We start from the raw sequence: 12,123 nt of genomic DNA on the forward strand, positions 1-12,123 counted from the left end.
GAGTCTTACCTATATTGGTCCTTCAAGTGCCTTTACAATGTAGTTCTGTTGCTTTTAAATAGACTCAGTGAACTACTGCCCTCTGCTGTGAAGGTACTTTGTTAAAGGATGAAAAGGGTCGATGCTCGTGCTGAACTGCTGTTGTTGTTCGTACTAAATCGAAGAGGAGAGATATGTAGTCAGAGCCAGACTTTGAGAAGAACAAATTCTTTCCCGTTACTACAACAAAACCATTTATTAATTTCTCTATAAAAACAAGTGTTGTCATTATGGAAGAGTGTGCTGTTGGTTATGTATTTCTCTCTGTAACTCAGATACTTTTAGACAAGAATGTTTGTAATGAATGCATTGTAAATTGCACACATATTACCAACATACATTCAAAGATACATAAGGACATATAATTCAAAATGTTTCTTTATCTATTTTTATTCTGCTTATTCAAGATTCGAGATCACTTTTTTTGTCATGCACATAGTTATACAAGTATAACACACAGTGAAACCTGATATGCTCCACGAAAGTAAGTAAAGTAAGTAGATATATACAAAGAGGATATTGTGTGCAATAAGTGAGTGAATTGCATACAAGATAAATAGAATAAAACTATCTGGAAATGTACAATTTTAAAATTTGGGCATGTACATTGTGTGAGTGTGGTGTTAAAGTTGTGCCGCAAAGAAGTCAGAAGGATCAGGCATGATATGGGAATGTTTGTTTTTGTCCATGACACAGCTGTTCGCATACCAGGACATGATGTTCTGTGTGAGGATGCTCTCCACAGCGCCTGTATAGAAAGTCCTGAGGATCTCTGGAGAGACCCTGAACTTCCTCAGTTGCCGTAGGTGGTACAGGCGCTGCCTAGCCTTTTTGTACTGGACCTGAATGTGGGCAGGCCATGTCAGATCTGAGGGGATGTGGACACAGAGGTACTTGAAGGACTGTATGTCACAATCCTGGGTCTTATGACCCAGTGTTTTGAGTTTTAGTTTATTTTGATGTTTATAGTATATGGTTAAGCTCTTTAGTTTTTCTATTTCATTTGTTATTAGATTCCCCTTGTGTCTTCCAACCCCTGTTAAGTCTCCCTTGCCCTTCATGTGTTTCATGTCTGTGTCTTACATTGTCAAGTTCAGGTTGTCATGTCTGCGTCTCATTATGTTTCCTGTTTTATTTTGAAGGGGTCCTGTGTTCCTGTGTTCAATGTTTTTAGCTTTACTCTCCCCTTGTGACGTTGTTATGTTCATGTGTGTCAGCTGTTTCCCCATGTGTTTCCGTTTCCCTCATTATCCTCCTGTGTGTATTTAGTCCGTGTGTCTTCAGTCATTCCTTGACTAAATCCCAATTCAGGGTCTGCACGCTGGAGAGGTCAGTGTATCACAACCTGACATGCACATGCCTTTAGATTGTGGGAGGAAGAGAAGACCCACACAGGCACAGAGAGAGCATGCATGCAACACATTTTGAACCAGGAAAGAGCTTGCAGTGAGGCAAATCCCTTTTTTTTCCTTTTTTTTTTGTTGAAACAAGGAAATTACAGCTTTAATTGTCAAATGCAAACAAGGAAATCAACATTGATGGGAACTCCAAAATCTTCAAAGGAAACTGGCTCCGTAACATACTGGAAACAAATAATTTGTGCATTTTCATGACTACTTATGTTTTTGGTTACAGCAAAAAAATATGAACAAAGGTCATTTCAGAATAATTTTTTGTTTAATGCAAATGCAGAAGAAAAACCAAAATACTTAATTTCTTCATTCTTCACAAGTACTTTCAATGCTACTTTCCTTCCCTATCACAAGACTATGATCTAGTGTGTCATTTTTGGGTAATAAAATGCTAGATTGACCTCTCCATAACCCCAAAAAGCAAAGCTGCATCCGTAACAGAGCACTAATCTGTCCAACTCAGTGTTGGGTTGGACGCCTCACAGGTCCATTTGAGTATGAGACAAAAGTGATAAGGGGCCCAGATAAGCTGAGCCAGTGTATCCACTGAGAGAACACAATAGCCCCACTTATTGGCATGGGATGCAGACATAAAATCACATCTTGCTGTCTTCATGCCCATGCTTAGGCTATCTTTTATCACTTTCCTGTTCTTCCTCTTGCATCTATCTGATTGAATTAATGCTCTCCCTTTTAAATGATAAAATACCCTTTGCTTGGTTTATTCAAATCAGAAAATCATTTTGTAACTATGAGAGATAAAGGTATTCGTGGGGAGGTATTGCATATGCTTTTTGGCCAAACAAAGGCAGCCATTGTCTAATAAATCAGAACAAGGAGGCCACTAGATAATTAGAGTTTGTCATCTTCCTAGACAATTGTCTGGACTGTTCTTATTATAATAGCATGTCTGTAAAAAAAACAAAAAACAAACAAAAAACTCACACAAGAATTCAAAGTGCTAAAGTGAGGCACATGGATTAAATATCTCCTCAGGTGCAAATGTGTTTTTTCTTCCTTCCCAGATCTGTTACAACCAGTTTGGGCGCATGTTTGCATGAATGCTTTCGTTACCAGCACTCGATGACTTAGAATCAAGTCCTGTAAATACATGTCACGCTGGTTTAACGGTGCTCTCTTGAATTCGTCAGATATGCTGTCTTGTCATAAGTGCAGCTTGCTTCTGGGAGCCATTTCGGTCACATGCAGCACTATTCGTGTCACAGTATCAGAAGTATGTAAAGCTACGATTTGTGATCACTGGGCAGTGGTCTGTTAGGAAAATCACGCTCATGTTTGCAGAGGTTACGTGAGTCTAACATTTGCATAACTGCTCAATCATCTTCAGCGACTCACATCAAAGTCTTGTCTTATCACAGCTCACAGCAGTGATATAATATGCTTAATATTATTACAAAGTCAAACTAAGGCTAAATGTGAGCTGTTGATGTACGCCTGTGCTTCTGGTCATTGCATTCATTAATTTCTCAATTCATCTCTTTGTAATACAGTATATCAGCGTTCATGTGCAATGAGCCTTAGTTTGCCTTAAACCACTTGCTGGTATGGTATCACGAGCAAATGCAGTAATGGTTACATAATACACAATTCAATATCTGCCTTGGTGTTTGCTTGACAGTTGGACTTTCGCCATGAGTATCCAAAGCATTAGTTTTGTTAGTTAATTTTGAAATTTTCTTGTCACATAAACAGCACAGATTAATTTCATTATCATTTCTTTCTTCTTTAATTATATGTGTCTAATTTGTTAGAAGTAAGTTTTAGGAAGTTCACAACGGATGCTACGACACAAAGCTGCTTTTAACCATAGTTGACATTTTCACTTTTTCTGTTACTATTTAAGGATCATGTACAATCTAACTTTGTATACATCGAGCCTTAAATACAACCAGGTTTGATTTGGTATACATTTCAAATGTATGTATGGATCGTAACAAGATCAGCTCCAGAGAAACTATAGAGTGTGATTTGTTGATAATAGCTCTGAAAACAAACAATGGGATTTGATGAATAAACACTTCAGTTTGAATTACATTACTTCATGTAATACAACAATCGGACAATCACTAGCTATTATTTCAGTCCAATCAGGAAGATTCTGTTTGTACCACTTTACATTAATTCATTCACCCATCCTTGCAACGCCTCTACTCAGATATGTTTTTTCACCAATAAGGAGTGTTCTGTTTATCTTTCATGCATTCCATCAGTTCTGATCACAACCTATTGACAATTATGCTTTAAGAAAAGGCCATGTTTTGTCTTTCAGCGTACAACATGCAATTATTGCCTTATGGTGCATACGTATGAGACAGAATAGTGACTAAACTGAAAACAATGCGGTGCGACGCAGTGCGAAAGTGCAAAAGATAACGACTGAACGTGGTGTCAGTCATCAATATGTAAAGAAGGCTTGCATAAGCCAGATAAATCAAAGTTGAAGATTAGCAATGGATTTGCTTGTTGCAAATGCAAGTCAAAGAAGGCAGTGTTTTACTGGCACTGCCTTTATCTTGCTGGCCATCAAGGCCCTCTCATTTGTCTGCTGCCTGCAGGAACCAGCTTGGCAGCTACGGCACACAGTGGCAAACAATTAACTGTGTGGCATTTCACACTGTCATGATAAAGCAGTAACTACCAGCACTATCTTTAAGTGCATGGCTTTTCAGAGTCAAGCTTGAAACAGATTTAGTGGGAACAAGGCTTTCACTTGTGGATCTAAACAGCACTCTGTAGCTCATCAATATTGTTCAAGTTTGGGCAAGAATAGCTGCAGTTTGCATATTAGACTGAAGCCAAATGCAAAATTAATTGCAAGTGTCTAATGCTGATTCATATAACTAAAATTCTTGAATTAAGCCTCGAGTCCTGGGGCTTTTATATTTGGAATTTGATTGTTTTCCCTGTGCTCCCGAGGTTCACTCTGGCTTCCCTACCGCAGTCCAAAGACATGCTCGTTAGCTGGTGATTCTAAATTGGCCGTAGGTGTGAATGCGAGTGTGATTGTCCAGAGTATCTGCTCTCGCCTAATGACAGCTGGGACCGGCTCCAGTCCCTGACACCCTGAACTGAATGAGCAGTTAAAAAAATGGATGGATGGATTTCAGTTTCTTAATTTACATTCAGATCTTACACATGGGATTCATGAAAATAAAGAGTTTTATAAAATAAAAACAGTTACAAGCTTTATTTGTAATATCAACAAACATTTACACACTTTCTGGACAGTTCAATGGATGTAAAGTATGAAATAGTACAAACCATATTGTCACATTGTAAATTTTTCTAGTTCATCACTAGTTTATGTATTCAGTGCTGTGCTTTGGCCTTATTATTTTTCTTACTATTGTTTTTTTTTTTTGTTGGTTGGTTTTTAAGCAGTGAACAATCATTCTTTCGTAAGTACACTTCACAGTATCAGTGTCAAAACACGCTACATACATTTCTTTGCCACATGTGTTTTGAATGTGTTATCAACATGTGCTCTTTTGGTACTTGGAAAAAGTATCTGTTTGAAAAGAAACATCTGAAAACTCTTTGAAAAATTGGTTATTATCATTTTTTCATCTTTTTAAAGCAAGATTTTAAGTGACCATATCTGAGGTTTGACTGCTATTAAGGCACAGTAAAGAATATTTCAGTGCAGTATCACAACATAGCTATAAATTGAAATAGAATTAAAAAAAAAAAAACAGGCAGAAAAACAGTTTAGACATCATCAAAAACAGTCAATGCAAACTATAATAAAGCATTAAGCACACAACACCAAATAAAACATAAATTAATGAAACCGTCACTTGTCCGACTCTCTCCATCCTCTTGCATTTCTTCCAAACTTGTAAACCAGCCTGCGGCCATCTACTCGTTCTAGGATTTCTCTTTTGTAGTAATATCTGTAAGACAGGACGGACAAATCAAGTAATTTTAGATTATGAAAAACATATGTATAAAAAAAGTCTTACATATTTGACTTAGTTGGATTGACTGAATTAAGTAAAGTTTTACTGCTGTTTGTGTTTCACTCCATTTTCTCCCAGTCAGTTCAAAATAATCCGCAGTACTTTCTGATCACTTTTGCATTTCAACTGACAGTTGAAATGCAAAAGATTCTTTGCGTTCTTATCTGCCATTCGCTGGAAATGCCAGGAAACCTACTGACAATTCAGGTTCTATCACATTGGACTACCTCACAGTTTACGGTTTACTTGTTCTTAACTTTCTGTTTAGAAAAAGACTGGCAACCTCATACATATACTCGCTTGTGCTACTTTAGCTTTGTGCTTGCATTTGCACCCCATTAATTTAAAAAATAACTCCTACACCAGTTTGTTCACACTTATTTAGGCATGTAATATTCTCCATAACCTATTTAGAATTCAGCAGTCTACAGTACTGTGTCATTCTTTCATCAAATCAACTAACAGAACAAAGAGGTACTAAAAAGAAAACAACCTATTGTTAAGGTAAGAGTCAAAACAGGTGCAACATCAGTTACACAAAGAGATGAATTAATGCATCAAATAGAAGCGCAAAGTACACGTTTTCATCTTTATTCATGGTCATTCAAACAAAAGTTATTGTTTTCTGTTGCTGACAGCACCAATCTGAGAAAAACAACATCCCAACGTCTTAATTGTGATTGTGTATTTATTGTATGCAAACATAAGGTTTATATTTTAATAAATAATGTAAGAGAGCTGTGAGGGGTTGTACCTCATTGCACGGCTTAGTTTCTCGTAAGTCATGCTGCTGTTATTTTTCTTCTTGCCCCATAATTGTGCCACTGCCTCTGACTTCAGGAAGCGAAAAATACCCTCTGTCCGATCCTCCCACTTGATCAGTCCTGGGTTTCGCTCTGGATTCAGTAGAATGTCCCTGATAAACTCCCACAAATGGGTCCCCCTTGGGTCTTTGGTAAAAACAACAAAAAAGTAGATAGTGGTTGTTTAATAAACATCAAAATTACATAAAAGGCATTAGTTTAAAAAGATTTTTTTCTATTACTTACTGTGTTTTTTGACTGGATGTGGACGGTTGAAGGATCGTTTGATATCTGGGAAAGAGATTATTAATTGTGAAACATAATTTTCAGTTACACAGTTTGTTGCTCTCTATATAGTACAAATAAATCTTCACCTGGACTAGGAGCCCTGGGAGAGGCAACAGGTGCAAGGGGGTGAACCGAGGGGTCATAGATTTCTAAATAAAAAAAGAAGTCAGGTCAATATTTTTTGTCTGCGATGAATAAAACTTGAATAGACGATAGCAAAAATATCACAGCTGTACCTCCAGGTGGATAGCTGACATCTGGAAATGGACAAGAGAAGTCTACTGTGAAAGAAATAGGTAGGAGGCAGGCTTAATTAGGGCAATAACACAATGAGTACAATGAACAGGAAAATGTATTCATTATAATGCTGATGTTTGTGTTTTTGGCTAACATTTTGTGTGAAGGACTCTTACATTCAGGTTTGCTTTCCATTTGCCCTATATCCACGTGGTACTGGCCTGTGCAGAGATAAAGACGGAAAAATAAATGAAATATAAGCATAAATTGCAAATTAATATTTAAGTCAGTAAATTCACTATTTTGAAAACGGCTGGTATTGAGGGATTGGTCAACAAATGACTTTCTGCACTCCTCGCTCCCATTTCCCGGCTGTCTCAGCAGAAATGGGAAAAGCAACAGTGAAGCATTGACACACCTTTTTTGACCAAAAAAAGTAGTAACATCATAAATGTATTCTAAATTCCAATAACCACCAATGACTTCAAACTCATATAGCAATAACACCTTGTGATCACAATCAGTGTGAGAACAATATTTGATGTATTAAAATGCGACACCTTATCTCAAGAAACTGAGCTGGTTTCTTACAGTTGGTTACAACAATAGCAGAACTGTTCTCTTGGTTCAGTTTACTTCGAAATTCTTTTTAACCTCAGTGTTAAACCTGTTGTGCAAGATCTATTGGTGCTACTCTTGAAAAGGTATTGGCTTTATTTGCTAGATAAAATATAGTCTGCTTGTGTAATTTACATAAATTTGTATATTTTTATTTAGCCACATGCTATACATACAATTGCAACAGGTATAAGCCAAAAAATGAAGTATTAGGCCTAAGAAACAAAAAAGGAAAAGAAAAAAGAAAAACCTTTTGACTTTGTTTAAAAGCTCTAATTAAAAAACAATGGACGATCCAATTCTCAGCTTGTTTCTCAGCTTCACACCCCCTCTGTGCTTTGTTAGGAAACCCATTCTAGCAAGAGCAAACAACAAATCCATCATCTCCTTGGCTCTAAGCAATCATTTGCCCCTCTACAGCAGCATGTTGTGCGACCCCCTGACCAGCTCTGCGATCCGTTCTCAACAACTCATCATCAAGACCTCGTTCCAGACACAACTCGGATCACCCAGCTTCTTTTTTATTGGCACTAATCATCTTCCTTTGCTGCCCCTTAAACCTCTCTCCCAGAGTTTTTAGACGTACCGCTCCACTTGAGCTCTGTGATGCTGTGGAAGAGAATGGCTCCCACGCTGCCAGCTGCACGGATGAAGTCCTGGTAGCTTAGGCTGCAAAGCTGATGGCCATCGATGTCAAAGTTTTGGAATGGGATGCTGGAGGCATCAATTTGGTGCATGTCCATAATTTGCTGCAGCCATTCCCACACTTGGTACTTACTCCAGAACTGAGGCTGGGACTCATGAGGCCACAGACGGCTCGTGTAACCAGCCATCACCAATGAACCTGCAGGCACAGACATAATTGCTCTTTTCTTAGACTTAACAGTGACTTCATTTAGTTTCATTGTAAAGGTGTATCTGATGAGGGAAGAGTGACTCCCACAAGCAAAGGTATTTGTCAACAATTAAATAGCAAATTCATTTTTAATCATTGGTGTTATCTTAAATTAGTTTTTAAATGTATAAATAGGATGGCCCCAGAGTGTCTCAATAGATACATTCAGAGACAAGACAGTAATCGTGTTACTAGGAGTAAGGTGAACGGCAACTGCAAGATATTATATCGCAGATCTACATTCGGTCAGTCAGCTTTTTCTATAAAGGCTTGCCATCTGTGGAGCACACTTCCAACCGATATCAAACTGATTACAGACATTAGATCTTTTACATTGAAGGTTAAAGTGTGGTTAAAGGGAAACCAAAGTTGTAGTCATTTTATCTGATGATTTTAATTTTATTTTAAATTATTGTAATTGTATTTATGATGTAATTTGGTTTTATGAAAATGTATGTTTTATTGTAATATGTATTTATTTAGATTGTAAGCCCAACAAGAGACAATTGTTGAAAATTAGCAGTAGCTATAAACCTATGTGCGGTACATCAGTCTCATGTCTTGCACTTGAACTATGTTTAACTGCACTGTCCCTTTTAAATAAATAAATTCTAATTCAAATTTACTGTAAAACTATTTCTTAGCTGGGTATGTCTAATTCATGCCTTGTGTGTCAGAGCTCTGGGCTCTCCAGGTGAACAATGCATTAGCTGCTAATTGTTGAATTATTTACATTTTGAATTGCAGCTTTGTAACCACTGAGTGAACTGGAGTCTTCAGAATATGAGAGTAGGAATAAAAACACAGTAGGCCTCATTCTGATTGTGTCAGTGTGTGCAATAATCCTCACCATCAGGATAAGGGTTAGCAGGGCCCCAGGCACTGGTCACCTGGCTGTCGAGGCTGGTGGATGTAGTTACACTCATGCTGCTACTTCTATGCTCAGATGTACCATGGCCCAGGGGCTGAGGCAGGAGGGTAGTACTTTACTGTATAGACAGAGTCAAAAATAATCTGTCACTCATGTATGCACACATACTCGCATAGATAAAGGTAAAGAAAATTGAACTTTTGACCTCGATGATGACATTCCATATTAAAAGATTATGTATACATCTCATGCATGACTGAATCTACTTTATTTAAGCACAACAGATTCACAGGATGTCAGCACAGACGCTGTCCTCTTTACACTGCATCAAAGCTAAAGTAACGCGCTATTAATGCAGACAGCAAATGCTGCAGCTGCTGCTTCACATATCTGATGTAGCAGTATTCAGTCTATTCGAGCTAACTGCCATCTGGAAAGTAGCTGCTCTGGAAATGTTTTCCCTTATTTTTGCATTCTTCTTGCTGTTATTGTGGTAACCACAGGTGTCAGAATCTCAGCGGAAAAATCAAACACAGGTCTGATTGTTTGTTACCATCAAAGCGTGGTCACAAACTTATTCCGTGTCAGCACAGGTGGCAGGTTGGGGATGTTGTGTACTCGTTATGAAGAAAGGGTCTGTTGGGTTTTGTATTTTAATCAAGGTCTAATCTATTTGTTTTTACCCAGCTTAAAACATGAATTTTATTTCTTCTTCATTGGTGTAATCATATTTTTGGTTTGCTTGTAGCATCTTGTAGTAAAGTAGCAGAAGACTAACAGAAAGGTACACTCCGCTTAATCATTAGATGCAATTAAAGTACAGCAGCTTATGTCGCCGTTGAGTTGATGTTTATTAGCGTAATATTGACTCACTGAGGACTCGTTATTCACAGGTGCAGTTTCTTTTGAAGGGTGAGCTGTTCACATGTAAAAAGTAAATAAAGACATGTTTCAAATTTAACCACAAGTATATTTGCATTCCATGTAAATAAAGTCAGTGTGAATTTCAGCACCTCCACTGTTTTGGTAGCACAAGTGTTGCATGTGCACAATAGCTTAGTCATATCTTCGATGGTCCAATGCCAGCATCTGGTTTTCTGTTAGTGTTGCACTGAAATTCCCCTTGAAAGCTCAGAACATAAGGCAGACATAGAAATCCAAACGTCCAGCGAATACTGCTGTTGTTAAAAGAAATAAAGTGTTGTCTGTATATGTAAAGTTTTGGGACGATCATTTATTGTTTTTCTTAAAATCTTCTTTAAGTCTGTATCTGCCCAAAATGACAAGAAGAGCTGCTTAGGTGTGAGTGCTGTTATTCTAAATTTTACTGACTTACTACATGATAATGAAACTATGAAAGGCTAGCAGATGAGATGCCCGTTTTAAATGGCTACACATTAAACAGTGTTGTACACAGTACTCTGACTGTTCCATAGAAAAACTTGGCTGCAGTTTTATGGTAGGTTATAAACAAAATAGCTCCAAGCCATGACACACATTTCTTCAGTAAACACTGAGTCGCCAGGATAACACATCTGCATACAGTTAGAGAAATTTATCGCTTTAAAGACCTAGCAAAACAGTTTTATAGCAAACAAAAGCCAAGATTTATGAATTAGATTTCTACAGAAGATAAGGTATACATTCGTCATGTCAAAGCAGAACATCTCATCAGCTGCCAATCAGCCCGAATCTCTTATGTGTTTATCTTCAATCTATGAGTACTACGAGTGCCAAGCTCGTATCTTAACAAGAGAGTAGTTTCTGCAACAGAAAGTTGTTTCTGTCAATACAACGCGCACGCAGCAATTCAAGTCACAGTCATGAATCAATATGCTGTCGGCCGAGTCACAGAGAAAATTCATTGCACTGGATTTGTCGTGATGCAAGGACACAAGCAGCAGTTGAAGAATAAGTTAACATGAACATTTTGTCTGCTCTTGACCAGACTGGCTGCTTTCCCTTTAAGTCAGAGCCAAAGCCTTGTGGTAGCACTGAAACATAACTGAAAGTAACTTGGTGGACTTTTAAAAATCTTATTTGTCTTTATTCTTAATTTTGCATTTAATTTTTATTTAATTTTGTATTTTATTGCATAAAATTGATTCGTAAAGATTTTTCAGATTTTCAAAGTAAATGTGAACAAATATAGTTAAGTTTAGGGTTTCTGCACAGTTTTGAATGCTAACTTCAAAGAGGAACCTCTTAAAGTTTAAGTTTTGTGAATTACACAATACAGCTTTCAGTGTCTTTAAAACTGACGATGTCCTGTATGACTGAAACAGATAATGTAGCCAATGCATAGCTAAAAACTATTGTAACAAGAGACAAACTGAAATGAAAATACCACATGCACAGCCAACCTGACTAAAACAAGGTAAAACATCAGCATATTAAAGCATATTGAGAATTCTTATTAGGATTTTGTATACTTAGTACACTTTGAGTTAATTATACTGCAACCAGTCATTAGTGCTGATTATCCAGAACAAGTGTGACAGCCTACCAGAGCAGTAGAATGGAGTCTGACCAGACCTGTTAGAGGTCTCGTGAAGATCCGCTTTCAACAGTCTCCTGAGATTCCGACACCGTAGTTTACTAGAGTGTAAAGTCAGATAAGGTGAGTCCTTTTGCTAACGAAAGCTTAGAATTAACAGAAGCATGTAGAAACTGCAGGTGCTGCCCCACCACAATGGGTTTTTTATCCTGTTAACTTCCTTATCCCACTCCAATTGGCTACCTGTTCACGCTCAGACCAGATAGGTATTTGCATAATGCACACCCACACACAGAAACATAAAACAGATCCACACACACACCTGACAAAACTTTTTATTATCTCTGTTGGCAGCATTTCCTCTCACAGAGTCAAGCACACAAATGCAAGCTCACTCACGCAGTTAAGCTTACACTTATGAGGAAACATATACACAGATACATATACAATAGACCACAAAGTTTAAATCCTCAAAGTTCATGT

The 12,123-nt window shown here is 37.6% G+C and overlaps 1 protein-coding gene across 2 annotated transcripts; it reads right to left on the reverse strand.

The window, feature by feature from the left end:
- Window positions 1-4,705: 4,705 nt before the first annotated feature.
- Window positions 4,706-11,817, reverse strand: ehf (ets homologous factor). Of its 2 annotated transcripts, none has more exons than XM_035907193.2 (9): window positions 11,679-11,817; window positions 9,123-9,261; window positions 7,964-8,221; window positions 6,936-6,980; window positions 6,759-6,803; window positions 6,609-6,671; window positions 6,481-6,525; window positions 6,186-6,381; window positions 4,706-5,365 (listed from the first exon to the last, which is right to left on the reverse strand). In XM_035907193.2, exons 2-9 carry the CDS (start codon window positions 9,196-9,198, stop codon window positions 5,266-5,268), a joined length of 828 nt encoding a protein of 275 aa, XP_035763086.1. In that variant the 5' UTR covers window positions 9,199-9,261; window positions 11,679-11,817; the 3' UTR covers window positions 4,706-5,265. The 2 variants fall into 2 exon arrangements, with proteins under 2 accessions (XP_035763086.1, XP_006789624.1); XM_006789561.3 differs by having other exon boundaries at window positions 11,650-11,817.
- Window positions 11,818-12,123: the final 306 nt, after the last annotated feature.

This window comes from Neolamprologus brichardi, chromosome 7 (assembly GCF_056152115.1).
Source record: "Neolamprologus brichardi isolate AB-2024 chromosome 7, ASM5615211v1, whole genome shotgun sequence".
Lineage (NCBI taxonomy): Eukaryota > Metazoa > Chordata > Actinopteri > Cichliformes > Cichlidae > Neolamprologus > Neolamprologus brichardi.

Excerpts from the sequence above, each read along its gene's own strand:
- ehf (XM_035907193.2), bottom strand. The coding sequence starts at position 9,198 with ATGAGTGTAACTACATCCACCAGCCTCGACAGCCAGGTGACCAGTGCC. Across the intron at positions 6,804-6,935 it reads AATGGAAAGCAAACCTGAAT|TAGACTTCTCTTGTCCATTT; the intron begins GTAAGAGTCCTT and ends TTTCTTTCACAG. Across the intron at positions 6,672-6,758 it reads TGTCAGCTATCCACCTGGAG|AAATCTATGACCCCTCGGTT; the intron begins GTACAGCTGTGA and ends TTTTTTATTTAG.